General features: G+C 41.3%; 1 protein-coding gene across 1 annotated transcript in view; it reads right to left on the reverse strand.

The window, feature by feature from the left end:
- Window positions 1-12,659, reverse strand: part of rasa4 (RAS p21 protein activator 4) — a 217,015-nt gene extending 204,356 nt beyond the window's left edge. The window contains exon 1 of the mRNA XM_048612760.1: window positions 12,378-12,659. Coding sequence (XP_048468717.1) covers window positions 12,378-12,442 — 65 coding nt within the window. The 5' untranslated portion in view covers window positions 12,443-12,659. The remainder of the gene's footprint in view (window positions 1-12,377) is intronic.
- Between the last annotated feature and the right edge of the window lie 806 nt (window positions 12,660-13,465).

Consider the following 13,465-nt stretch of genomic DNA (forward strand, 5'->3'; position numbering starts at 1 on the left):
TTAACAAATTCCTCTCCATCCAAGCCCTTAACACTATGGCAGTCCCAGTCTATGTTTGGAAAGTTAAAATCCCCTACCATAACCGCCCTATTATTCTTACAGATACATGAAATCGCCTGACAATTTTGTTTCTCAATTTCCTGCTGACTATTCAGGGGGCCTATAGCACAATCCCAATAAGGTGATCATCCCTTTCTTATTTCAGTTCCACCCAAATAACTTCCCTGAACATACGCCCAGGAATATCCTTCCTAAGTACAGCCATAATGTTATCCCTAATCAAAAACGCCATTCCCCCTCCTCTAATGCGACATCCCCCACCTCTTTCTACCCTTCCTATAGCATCTATATCCTGGAACATTGAGCTGCCAGTCCTACCCATTCCTAAGCCACGTCTGTGTAATTGCTATAATATCCCAGTCCCATGTTCATAACCAAGGCCCTGAGTTCATCTGCCTTACCTGTTCGGCCTCTTGCATTGAAATAAATGCAGTTTAATTTATCAGTCCTATCTTGTTCTTTGCTTTGTTCCTGCCTGCCTTGACTATTTGACTTTCTCCTCTTCACAACTGTACCAGCCTCAGACTGATCTCTTTTCTCACCCTCTCTTTGTACACCACCCCCCCTCACCAGTTTAAATCCTCCTGAGCAGCTCTAGCAAATCTCCCCGCCAGTATATTAGTCCCCTTCCAATTCAGGTGTAATCCGTCCCTCTTATACAGGTCACTTCTACCCCAGAAGACATTCCAATGATCCAAAAATGTGAATCCTTCTCCCCTGTACCAGCTCCACATTCATCTGCTCTATCCTCCTATTCCTACCCTCACTAGCTCGTGGCACTGGGAGTAATCCAGATATTACTACCCTCGAGGACCTACTTTTTAAATTCCTGCCTAACATCCTATATTCTCTCCTCAGAATTTCCTCCTTTTCTCTTCCTATGTCATTAGTTCCAACGTGTCCAGTGACCTCCTGCTGGTCCCTCACCCGTTTCAGAATACCTCCGTTGCCATTTTGGTTAACTCAGAAACCCCTTGTGTCTCTGCCAAAATTTAGGCCACAGTTTTCAATTTATCTGGCTGCTCAGAACCTCTCTCTCTGTGAACAGGATTGTGGTCACCTTCCCTGTGGTTTATCGTCAAGTTTTGTTTCATCACATTCCTGTAGAGCATCCTGGGGGCGTTCTACTATTTAAAAGGCTCTACGTAAATATACCTACTTGTTGTAGTTGTAAAGAATGCTGATTCATCTCCCATTCTGAGGTAAAATGATCACAAGGTCTGATGGCCTCACTTGACACATGACCAGTGGAAAAAACAGAGCAGGAACTATACAGCCCTTCCAACACATGAAGACCAAATGCAAGTAAAACAGATCCTTCACGCAGCCTTGAGGTGAGAGCAAACCACGACTAGCAGAAGCACAAGCTGCTGGTCACATCATTTACAGGAACCACTGACTCACAAGCTAGCAATGTCTATTTTATATCAGTGGGTTCTTTCTCCTGCTGCTTACATAATCTATCAGAATTGCGTAAAACACATTTTTTAAAATACCTGCAATTGTACAGCGCCTTTTTATGACCACATAACATCCCAAAGCATTTTGTACCTCATCAAATACTTTTTGAATTGTGGTTGTTGTTATAATGGACAAAATTTGGCAGTCAAATTGATCTCAGCAGGGATCCCAAAATAGCAATGTGAAGCTCACCACATAATCTTTTTCAAGATATTGATTGAGGGGTAAAATTTGGCCAGGATACCAGTGACAACTCCCCGACTGTTCTTCAAAGTAATGTCATGGGAACTTTTACATCCTTCTAAGAGGGTAGATTGGGCCTCAGTTTAATGCCTCATGAGAAAATTGCACATGATGCAAAAGCTGTTGGCTTCTCTTCATCATTGGTTAATATGTGAGAAATGACTGCTCCCACTCCATACGAAAATGCATTGCATGCTAGATGCAAAGGTAACTTTGGGTAAAAATGGGTCAGGACTTCTGACTTTAATGTAGTCTCTTTGGTTAGTGTAAAAGCTCTTTCACACTGTTCTTCCCATTTCCAAATATTGTTTAGACACAACAACTTGAGAATGGTTGCAAGACGTGGGACAAACCTGCCGTAGTAACTTAGCAAGCCCAAAAATGATCATAGTTGATTGTCATTTTTAGATGCTGGTGCCTCAGTTATGGCTTTTAGTTTTGAAGGTGACTTATGTAGTCCCTTAGCATCAATGACATGACCCAAATAGTCAATGGAAGATATTAAAAATTCATATTTGTTTTTCCTCACTTTTAGGTCTTAAGCTTCAAGTCTCTGAAGAGTAACATCAAAATTATGGAGAAGCTTTTTTTTTTCATTTCTCCCCATGACTAAAATATCATTGAGGAAACATGAGACTCCTTTCAATTGACTTAAAATCTAATCCATGGCACGTTGGAATAATGCAAGTGCAGATGTGATTTCGAATGGAAGTCTCTTGTATTTGAATAGTTTTTTATGTGTTATAATCATCAAGTATTTCTGTGACTCACGATCTACATTCATCTGAAGACAAGTTGAAAAGGTCAATTTTATTGAAAAGCTGACCTCCAGCTCATCCAGCAAATAGGTAATTGATTGAAAGCAAGGGTTTCTGCTCAGCACACAGTACAGGATTAATAGTGACCTTAAAATGTGTACCAATCAATCTGCCATCATCATTAGTTTGATAGGTGTGGCTCAATCACTCTCATTTACAGGTTCAAGGACTCCTGTCTTGACCAGTGTCCCCACTTTTGCCTTGACCTTTGCTCTGAATACATGAGGCACTGATCTAGCCTCGCAACATTTTGCTTGATTCCTATCCTTCATTTTCAACTTGACAGAGATCTTTTCCATGCTTCCCAGATCCCCATTAAAAACAAAGCATGTTTCTTTAGAATTCATGACACATCAATCTCAGAATCTGACAAGTGATTTGCTTCAGCCCAGTTGAGTTTCTTCCCATAAAAACTGGAAGATTTCCTTTGACAATGTGTAAGGACAAACCTTCAGACTGACCATATAACCGTACATTCACATTGATATAATCCCTTAAAGACTTCAACTTTGTATGTTATTAGTATAATTTTTGAGGATTTGCTTTTGATACACACTTTCAGTTATCAATGAAACCGCCACTCTAGTGTCCACTTGCATTCTTACAGTTTGCCATTCAGTAAGGGAGTGACCCAGTATTTGTTAGTGTCACCAGCAATAGCCAGTATCATTAATAACAGCTTCTCTTTGGACTGAGAGTCTGGGCTTTTCTCAAGCCCTTTTTTTAACCATGTAGATATTCTTCCATTTCTGTACTTTCTGTATACATTGTTTGTGCTTCTTCTACAAACACACCTATTTAATCTGCCCTTTTTTGCTTCAGTTTCTGCATACAGCTTCTTTATACCAGTAATTTGCTGCTGCATGACTTGTTTATCCACAGCAATGGCAGTTTTGAGTCTTGTCTCTTAGCCACCATTTTGTGGATTGTCATACTCAAGCTTAGGTGTTGAGCTTTCTTGGGTTGCTAGTTCCATCGAGACTGCTATTTCTAATGCTTTCTTTAAGTCCAGGACCCTTTCCATCAGTAACTTCTTCTGGATTTTTTCACATCTTAAACCACACATCACACTGTCCCTGATAGCATCTTTCAAGTCGTCTTCAAATTTGCTAAGTTCTACTAGCTTCTTTATAATTACTATGATCTTGGAGGTAACATTCACCATCATGTTGGTTTCATATGTGGAATCTGAACCTTTCAGCAAATGCCAATGGGTTTTAATGAAAAATAGTTATGCAGCATCCCTAATATTTCTTCATAATTTTTGGAACTTAGCTTCTCTGGTTGTACCAGACTCCTCAGGAGTGTTAATTCCTTCTCCCTCCCCAAATTACTCTGGGGCAACTATATCTGCTTCAATTTTGTTAGCTTGAAGAAAATAAAGAAATTTGTGTAGAGTTCTAACTGTATTTCCATCATACAGTCCCATAGAGCCAAAACTTCCCACCCCTTTTTTCTAAATGAGAGGGGAGGGCTGCTTGGCACGGTGTACCACAAAAATTTGAGCACTACTTTGCTGCTTCCCATTCAAAACGAGGTATTCCCAATGCATCCTGTGTCTTTCATTCCTAGCTCAAATCGTTTCCCTCCAATGGAGAACACTCAATATGCACAGTCATTCTTCAGGGCGTGCATGTGGCCATTTGTTCAGTACCATTCACCTCCTCCTTGGGATCAATTTCTTTTTTTTAAATTTTCTTACTGACTGTAACAGCTTCGGTGTAGCGAAGGTGTCTTTTAATTTCTTTCCTTTTTTCTAAAACTGAAGTGCCTCCAAGGCCGGCCCAGAGGACCACAATTCTGTTTTAATTTTTCAAATCACTGGATTCATCCAATAGATCTCAAGGCAGTTTTTATCCCAGTTGTCTTTTTCTTCTTATGTTACGTTCTAAGAAGGAGCAGAGCGTCAAAAGTGTTCAACAGCAGGGGCTTTATGGTTGAGGTGTTCACTGTGCAGGCAGCAAACATAGACTGAGCCATCTCCCACCCAAAATGGCCGATGACATCGCCATACTGTCATGTAATCAGACTCTTAAAGTAGCAGTCCACCATACTTACCAAATACACAACAGGCGCGATGAAGGGTAAACATGAATAGCTAGGGGTCACACTTCTTATCACGACCAACAACAAGGGTCGAAAGAGGGATGCGGTCCTGCAGGCAGATTTTAAGGACCTCACAAAGAAATTTAAAAAGCAAGTTTTCAAAAGGACATAGTCTCTAGACTACTCCGAATGCCACATGTTAGTGAGTACAGAGACAGGAGGATAGCACAGGTGAGTAGATCAGCTGCATTTTTTATGCAGCAAATGCAGTTTTATACAGTTTTTATGCAAAACAATTTTTGTTATATTTATTCATGAAATTTGGGCATCACTGCCTAAGCCAGAATTTATCGTCCACAAGAAGTTGGTGGTGAGCTGCCTTCTTGAGCTACTGAAATGGGTGGGGGAGGCAGAATTGTTGGGGATCAGAGAAGTAGATCTAGCCACAGTGCTGTTAGGAGGAGAGCTCCAGGATTTTGACACAGAATTGTGCAGGTACCAGCGATTTTCTGCAGTGGATTTCGAGAGTGCATCTTGAAGAGTGCTTCCATTGTGTTTCAGTGATGAAGGGACTGAATGTTTATGGATGAGGCAACAATCAAGCAGGCTGCTTTGTCCTAGATGGTGTCAAGCTTCTTAAGTGTTGTTAAAGGCACTCATCCAGGTTAGGGAGCAGAACTCCATCACATTCCTAACTTGTACCTCATAGACAGACAGGCTTTGGGGAGTCAAGAGGGGAGCTCTCATTCCAGCATTCCTTGCCTCTGACTGCCCTTGTAGCCATAATATTTATTTGGCAAGTCCATTTGGGTTTCTGGTCAATGGTAACCCCCAGAATGTTGATGATAGGGGACTCAGCAATGGTAATGCCTTTGAACACCAAAGGATGATGGTTAGATTCTCTTTTGTTGGGCATTACCTGGCAATTGTGTTACTTACTAATTCTCAAACCAAACCTGATATTTGCTAGGTTACGCTGCATATGGATATGTTTCAGTACCTGAGGATTCGCGAATGGTGCTGAACATTGCACAATTATCAATGAACATCCCTAGTTTCTGACCTTATGATGGAGTGAAGGTCATTGATGAAGCAGCTGATGATGGTTGGGCCTACGACACTACCCTGAGGTACTCCTGCAGAGATGTCCTGAAGTTAAGATGATTGGTATCCAACAACTATCTTCCACTGTCTTTAGTATGACTCCAGCCAGCACAGAGCATTCCCCTCTAAGTCCCAATCACCCCAGGTTTGCTAGGGCTCTTTGGTACCGTACACAATCAAATGCTTTCTTGGGTGAAGGGCAGTCACTCCCACCCTACCTGTGGAGTTCAGCGTTTTTAGCCATGTTTGGATGAAGGTTATAATTAGGTCAGGTGCCAAAGTGGCCCAAGGAGGACCCAAACTGAGCATCAGTGAGCAGATTATTCCCTTGCAGTACTGGTGGCAACCCCTTCAATCACTTTGCTGCTGGTCAGGAGTAAACTGAAAGGACAGTAATTGGCTGGGTTGCATATTTCCTGCTTTTTTGTGCACAGGATATGCCCAGGCAAATTTAAACATTGTTGGACTGATGCCAGTGTTGTAACTGTACTCAACTAGCTGTGCAATGGAATAAGCACAGATTGGAAAGAAGAAGAAATTTGAAATGGAAGACAGAAAATGAGTAAGGGGGAAAAGACAAGAAAGAAGTTGTTTAATGATATATGGTAAGCATTTCAATGCAAATCTAGTGAATTAGCCAGATGGACTGTGGGCACAAATAGAATCTGGAAAGTAAAATATCCTAGCAATTGCAGAAAGTGCAAGAATGGAGCTCCATATCTCTGGTTATGGAGGTTTCAGATGGAACAAAGAGAGTGACAGAAAACAAGGGAAGGTTTGCAATATCAGTTTAATAAACAATTACAAATGTGAGGAGTGATGATAAGCAAAGAGGCACATCAAATGAGGCCATAGAATTAAAGAAAGGTGCAATCACACTGCTGAAGGTAGACAAGTTACTGAGAATTTCAGAAATAATAGGACAGTCATTTTAAGGCAGTCAACTCTCTCAACATTTTTTTCATTATATTTTTCATGGGATGTGGGCATCACTGACAAGGTCAGCATTTGTTTCCCTAATTGTCCTCGAACTGAGTGGCCTGCTCAGCCATTTCAGGGGGCAGTTAAGAATCAACCGTATGCTGTGGGTCTGGAATGATGATTAGGCCAAATCAGGTAAGGACAGCAGATTGTTTTACCTGAAGGATAGTCGTGAACCTGATGTTAGTTTCATACTGAGACTAGCTTAATATTCCAGATTTAGTAATAGCCCCTGTGCATTAGCCTGGCCTCGTACAATGTTAGTCAGTGATATTACTCCCCATTGTGTGAAAGATACACAGGGCACAGCAATCTCAAAATGCACCCAGGAGAACCTTTTTAGCCATTTTATAGTATGTTATACAAGAAAGAGGTCAATTCTGGATTGATTTTTGGAAGATAAAGCTGATCAAATGGAAGGGGAGAGAAGTTTGGTGGCAGTGATCATCATTCAGTTGGATTTAGCACAGACATGGTAAAGGACAAAGATAAACCAACCATACACTTTCTAAATTGGGAAACGCCAATTTTACTAAACTAATGTAATTTGCCAAACTTCTTGAAGGTAGTTCAGGGGTAGGTATTCAAGAAGGAGATAAAGAAGGCTCAGAACCTCCCATGTATAAAAACACAGTTGAACTCAGAAATCTAAACACCCATTCCCCCTTCCCGGCACCATTCGAACAAATATGAAAGAGCATACAAAGTGGAGTCTGGAACAGAGATATGCAGGGCTGGCGTTTAAAAGGAATTTATGAAAGCAAAGCTAGGAAGGGCATAAAAATTTTGGCAAGTAAAGATGCTTTGTAAATACATAAACAGCCAAAAAATAACTAAGGAAAGATCAGGGCCCGTAAGTGACCTAAAAGGTAATGTGTGGAAGCAGGAGACATGGAAATTGCTTATAATGAATACCTTATGTTGTTTCACTAAAAGGGGAATGATGTAGACATTGTAGCCAAGGAGGAGAATTGTGAAAATTGAATGGCACAAACATAATCAGAGAGAATGTATGAATGGGTTTAGAATGTTTGAATGTAGATAAACTAAGGGCAGGTGAAATCCATTCCTCTGAGAGAAGCATGAGGGGACGAAGCAGAGGATTTGACCATCATTTTCAAATCCTCTCAAATCATTTTAGCAGGGTTTAACAATCACAGAATGGATGTTCTGTCTATAGAGGGAGTGCAACAAAGATTTATCAGACTGATTCCTAAGTTGGCAGAACAGACATACAAAGAGAGACTGGATCAATTTGGACTATATTTAATGGAGTTTAGAAAAATGAGAGGCGATCCTGTAGAAACCTATAAAATTCTAACTGAACTAGACAAGGTAAATGCTGGAAAGATGTTTCCAATAACCAGGGAATCCACAACCAGAGATACAGAATATCCATTTAGAATTGAGATGAGGAGAAATTTACTCACCCAGAGAATGGGGAGCCTGAGGAATTCACTGCCGCAGAAAGTGATTGAGATCAAAACATTGAATGCTTTCAACTAGATATAATTCTTAGGTATAAATGGCTCAAAGGCTATGGGGTGAAAGCAGGAATGGGGGACTAGGTTGGATGATCAGCCATGATCGTATTAAAAGGTGGAGTGGGTTCAAAGGGCTGAATGGCCTCCTGCCCCTATTTTCTAAGTAACTGCACAGAAAGAAGCCACTGAGCATGTCAGGACCCACATGGCGGACTCATCAGAAAAGTAAGAGCCAGTAGGATTCAAGGGTCATTGGTGAGTTGGATCCAAAATTGGTTCCATGGCAGGAAGCAAAGCCACTTGTTTTTGTGTATGATCGGCTATTTCTACTAGAGCTCTTCAGGGCTCACTCATTCATGGATCTGTTTCTTTTTGTTTTATATACTAATGACTTAAATATAGGGAACATGATTAAGGAGATTGCAGTTGACGCCAAAAGAATTGGCTATGTGGTTGATAGTGGGGAAGTAAGTTATAGACCTCAGCAATGACATCAATGGAATGGTCAGATGGGCAGGAAAGTGGCAAATGAAATTCAATCTGCAGAGTGTGAGTTAATGCAATTGGGAAAGGCAAACAAGGTAAAGGAGTACAAAACAAATAATGGGATAGCCTGAGAATTGAAAAGGAACAGAGGAACCTGTGCAAGTCCTCAGGTCCCTGAAGATAACAGAACAGATAAGTATGGACATAAGAAATAGAAGCAGGAGTAGGCCATTCAGCCCCTCAAACCTGCCCTGCCATTCAACAAGATTGCAGCTGATCTGCCTCAGGCCTCAAATAAAGTTACTGAATGCTTGCCTTTAGTAGTTGAGAGACAGACTGTAAGAGCAAATGGGTTACTTTAAAACTTCATAAAACACTAGTTCAGTCACTGCTTGATTAGTGTACAGGCTTCTGGTCACAAGAAAGATGTGATCCTGTTAGGGAGGGTGCAGAGCTGATTTACGAGTTGAGCAGAATTTGTTTGTCTGCTGGAAGGTCTGTAACTCGCTGTCTGAGAAGGTGATAGAGGCAGAAACCCACATTGCATTAAAATCATTTGAATGTACTGTCAAAGTCCTGTAATCTACTGAGTGGCAATGTGGGACTAATCAGGATAATTCTTTGTCAGTGGACACAGAACGGGCCAAATGGCTTCCTTCTGTGCTATAAATTTTCTGTTTCCATGGTAACAGTGTAGTTATCTTGCCTCAAACTAGCTCAAACTCATGTTCCCTTTCCTCAAAGCTTGTATTAATACTGAACATCATACTGGGATACAGCGCATCAATTCCAGTTTGAGATCTTCCAGCTCATATTTCCAAGGCGAAACTTGTCACAGGTGAGAGATCTCCACACAAGGTAGAGGGACACGATCCCATTGATCAGTTTGTTTGTCCCTCCAAAGATTCAAAAATACAGTCAAATAGAAACAGAATTACTCTCCTATCGATGTGATTTATTGAGTTAAATTTAGTTGGACCATGAGTATCAAACAGGTCTTAAAGGAATGAACATACACATTAGGAGCAGAAGTAAGCCTCTTGGCCCTTTCATAGACTCCTAGCTGCTCTGTTTCTTACAAACTCACATTTTCATCTACTTCTGATAATCTGATTCCTCACCTAATAAGAATCTATTTACTTCTGCCTAAAAAATTTCAATGGCCCATCTCCCTTGCTCTTCTCAAGTGGAAGAACAAAGATGTACATTTATATAGTGCCTCATATTCCTCAGGATATCCCAAATCAATAGAGTACTTTTGAAGTGTAATCACTGTTGTAGTGCAGATAACATGGCAATCTTTCTTTATGCACAGCAAGCTCCCATGATCTTGTGTGAAACCAATTAAGAGATAAATATTAACCAAGGCACCAAAGAGAAACTATCTGCTGTACTTCAAGTTCTTCAACCTGTGCATGGGATATTTTGCTTTAGTGGACAGACACAACCTCAAGTTTTATAGCTAGAATCAAAGGAACATACAATACAAAAAGGACCTTCAGTTCAATGCATCTGCACGAACAAAACTACTTTAAATTTACACTAGTCTCATTTTCCAGCACTTAGCCTTTAATGTTATGACAGAAAGACAGCATTTCCAACAGTACAGCAGTCCCTCAGTAACGCACTGAGCTGACAGCTTAAATTTTGTGTTCAAGCCTCTAGAGTGGGACTTTAATTCAAAAGTAATTCCTTTGAAAATCATTTTGACTTATCCCTTTTTGATACAAAAGAAGTGAATGGAAAATGGTCTTTTGAAATTCCATGCTTCATTCACAATTAAACATTTCTTGGCTACAACTTTGTTTGAAACCTCCAGCGCATTGTGTTTGATGGAGATTCTCAGACAGAGCTAATTTTATCTTTATTCATTCACAGATCATTGGCTGAACCAGCATTTATTGCCAATCCTTAATTGCCCAGCGGGCAATTAAGACTCGACCACATTACTGGAGTCACATGTAGGCCAAACTAGGTAAGGATGGCAGATTTCCTTCCCTAAAGTGAACCAGATGGGTTTTTTTTTCCTGACAAATGGCAATAGTTTCATAATCATCATTAAACTCTTATTTCCAGATTATTATTGAATCGAAATTCCACCATCTGCCATGGTGGGATTCAAACCCAAGTCCCCAGAACATTAGTTGGGTACATGTATTAATAGCCTAGCAATAGTACCACTGGGTTATCACCTACCCTGAGTGGAGATTGTGAGGATAGTTCTGATGTGACTATGTGCAACTACATCAATGTTCTCAGGAAGGGTCACTGAACCCGAAATGTTAACTCTTGATTTTTTCTCCACAGATACTGCCAGGCCTGCTGAGCTTTCCCAGCAACTTCTGTTCTTGTTCCTGATTTACAGCATTCACAGTTCTTTCAGTTTGTATTCCATGACAAACATATCTGTCCTTTGTGCAGAAATATAATATCCCAGAAGGGCTCTGCACAGTTGCTTCAGGGAAATGACAGAAGTATCTGCTTTTGTGTGGTCATGCGCTAGAGAGTTATGACAGCACCTAGAGGTATCACTAGCAACACTAAAACCAGACAGGGAAAAGAGAAATAAACATGTACTTCTGTACCTGACAGCAGTGGGAACTACAAAGAGAAAGACATTGATAAACATATTATCATTTATTTTTGTTGCTTTTCATTTGAATGGACCACATGAATGTTTAATGAATTGCTGGTTCCCCTCAGAGGAACATCTGTGCTGACTCTACATTGCTTTCACCTCCTTTAAGTCATTCATAAAAACCTTAATCCACTGACCAAGTTCTTGGTTATTCTCTCTTTGGGGCTCACATTCTTTTTCTAAAAAAAGCTCCTGTGGGATGGAGAGAAAGAGAGAAAAGAGAGGAGACAAATAGGGAAAAATGAAGTGGGAGAGAAGGAAGAGGCAGAGAGAGGAGAACAAGGCAGAAAGAAAGGGAAGATAGACACAGGGCTGAGAGAAAAGGGTATAGAGAGTAAAAAGAGCGAAATAATTAAAGTGAACAATAAGAATGGGAGACAGCAAAATGAAGAGAATGGTTCCTGGCTCAAAAGTATCAGGATGGTGGTTATGAACGGTCACACGGAAGAGGTTGCAGATTTGCTGGTCAGCACTCAAGAGTGGTCAGTAAGGAGTTACAGGAGAGACACAGGGACAGCTCCGTGGAAAAGGCGGCGGCACAACGGACCTGAAGGCGGCACGAAGCCTCCGTTTTTCCTCTGGATCCCGCCGGGATTCCGGCTCCTGATCCGGTGTGAAAGGTCCGAGAGAGGAGGGCAGTGAGGAAGGTGGCCCCGGCCTGGGGCAGGGAGCAGGGGAGGTCAGCTAGAGCTGTCCCTGGAGACGGGAGATGCTGAGTGACACACAGCAGCGTGGCATTGCAGCAAAACACCCAGAGAGACAGACAGAGAGCCCCGGCTCCCAATTCAAATCCACACCGAATCAAACTCAGGATTACATTTATCAAAGCAAAGCCCAGTCTGGAACAAATCCCAAATTCTGCCTGATGAACTTCCCCTCCAGGTTATTTTCTTTTCTCTCTCTCTCTCTCAGCTCCAGTTTTATTTTGGAAAGGGGAAATCAGAAAACGATCAGCCCTACAATTCAATCCCTCTCTGGCTTTCACTTCATAGAAGGACCTGTCTAAAAGAGCAGTTCCAACTCCCGGATCTCCAACACGCACAGTCTCATACTCACAGATCCTTGGCCGGCAGGTTCTTTCCTTCAATGATCCGCAGGGATAAGGAACTGCGTTTTGCCATATGGCCAGTCCCGAAACAAACTCCTTGAGAAAGACAGAGAAGTGGATGGGGGGGAGGGGGGTGGGTGTCGGTCTAAAAGTTTCCTAGAGAGACACTGAGCCAGTTGCCCGGAGAACAGGGTAAAGGGACAGCTCTGTGTGGTAGCTGACTCTCTCATACACACACATACACACACACAGACACAGCCTCGGCAAGTCTCTGATCAGACCAAGCACTCACTGACTGTCACCATGTGCAGTTTAATTCTGCTGCTTTCATTCAGATTGGGGCGGTACCACAGAGTGGCTAAGGAACTGTGTGACTGGCCAGACAACATCGGAAAATAGGAACACAGAACCACTTTCCTGTTTTTTTAAAACAAAAACGATAACTTATAAGTCAATAAAAGAGAATACTGCAGAGATCTAGTTCCTAGATTTTTTAACCTCCTGTCTTTAATTCAATTTTTTTCTCCCGAAAGGAACTGTAAGTAGATCAATTTCGTCTAAGGTAAAGAGGCGCCGTGTTAAATTACTGTGAAAATAGAATTGGCTCCTTAATGAGAATTTTGTCATTGAAATTCTATTTTATAAAACCTGTGGAATTCTCTACTCCAGAGGGTGTGGTTGTGCAGTTAAATACTGTTTTCAAGAAACAAAAACAGAAATTGCTGCAAAAGCTCAGCAGGTCTGACAGCATTTGTCGAGAGAAATCAGAGTTAATGTTTTTGGAACCCGTCCTGAGGAAGGGTCACCGGACCTGAAACGTTAACTCTGATTTCTCTCCACAGATGTTGCCAGACCTGCTGAGCTTTTCCAGCAACTTATGGGTTTTGTTTTGTTTCTGATTTACAGCATCCACAGTTCTGTCGGTTTTTATTTACTATTTTTCAAGGAGTATTTTTGGGCACTAAACTAAACTGTATAGGGTCAGAGGAGAAACTGGAGGTGAAATGTAATCACCTTTGGGAAAATCCTGTGGCTTTATTTTACTCTTTCACGGGATGTGGGCACTGCCAGCAAGACTGATATGTGTTGCCTAGCC

The sequence above is a fragment of the Rhincodon typus genome, chromosome 26 (assembly GCF_021869965.1).
Source record: "Rhincodon typus isolate 14 chromosome 26, sRhiTyp1.1, whole genome shotgun sequence".
NCBI classification, from domain to species: Eukaryota; Metazoa; Chordata; class Chondrichthyes; order Orectolobiformes; family Rhincodontidae; genus Rhincodon; species Rhincodon typus.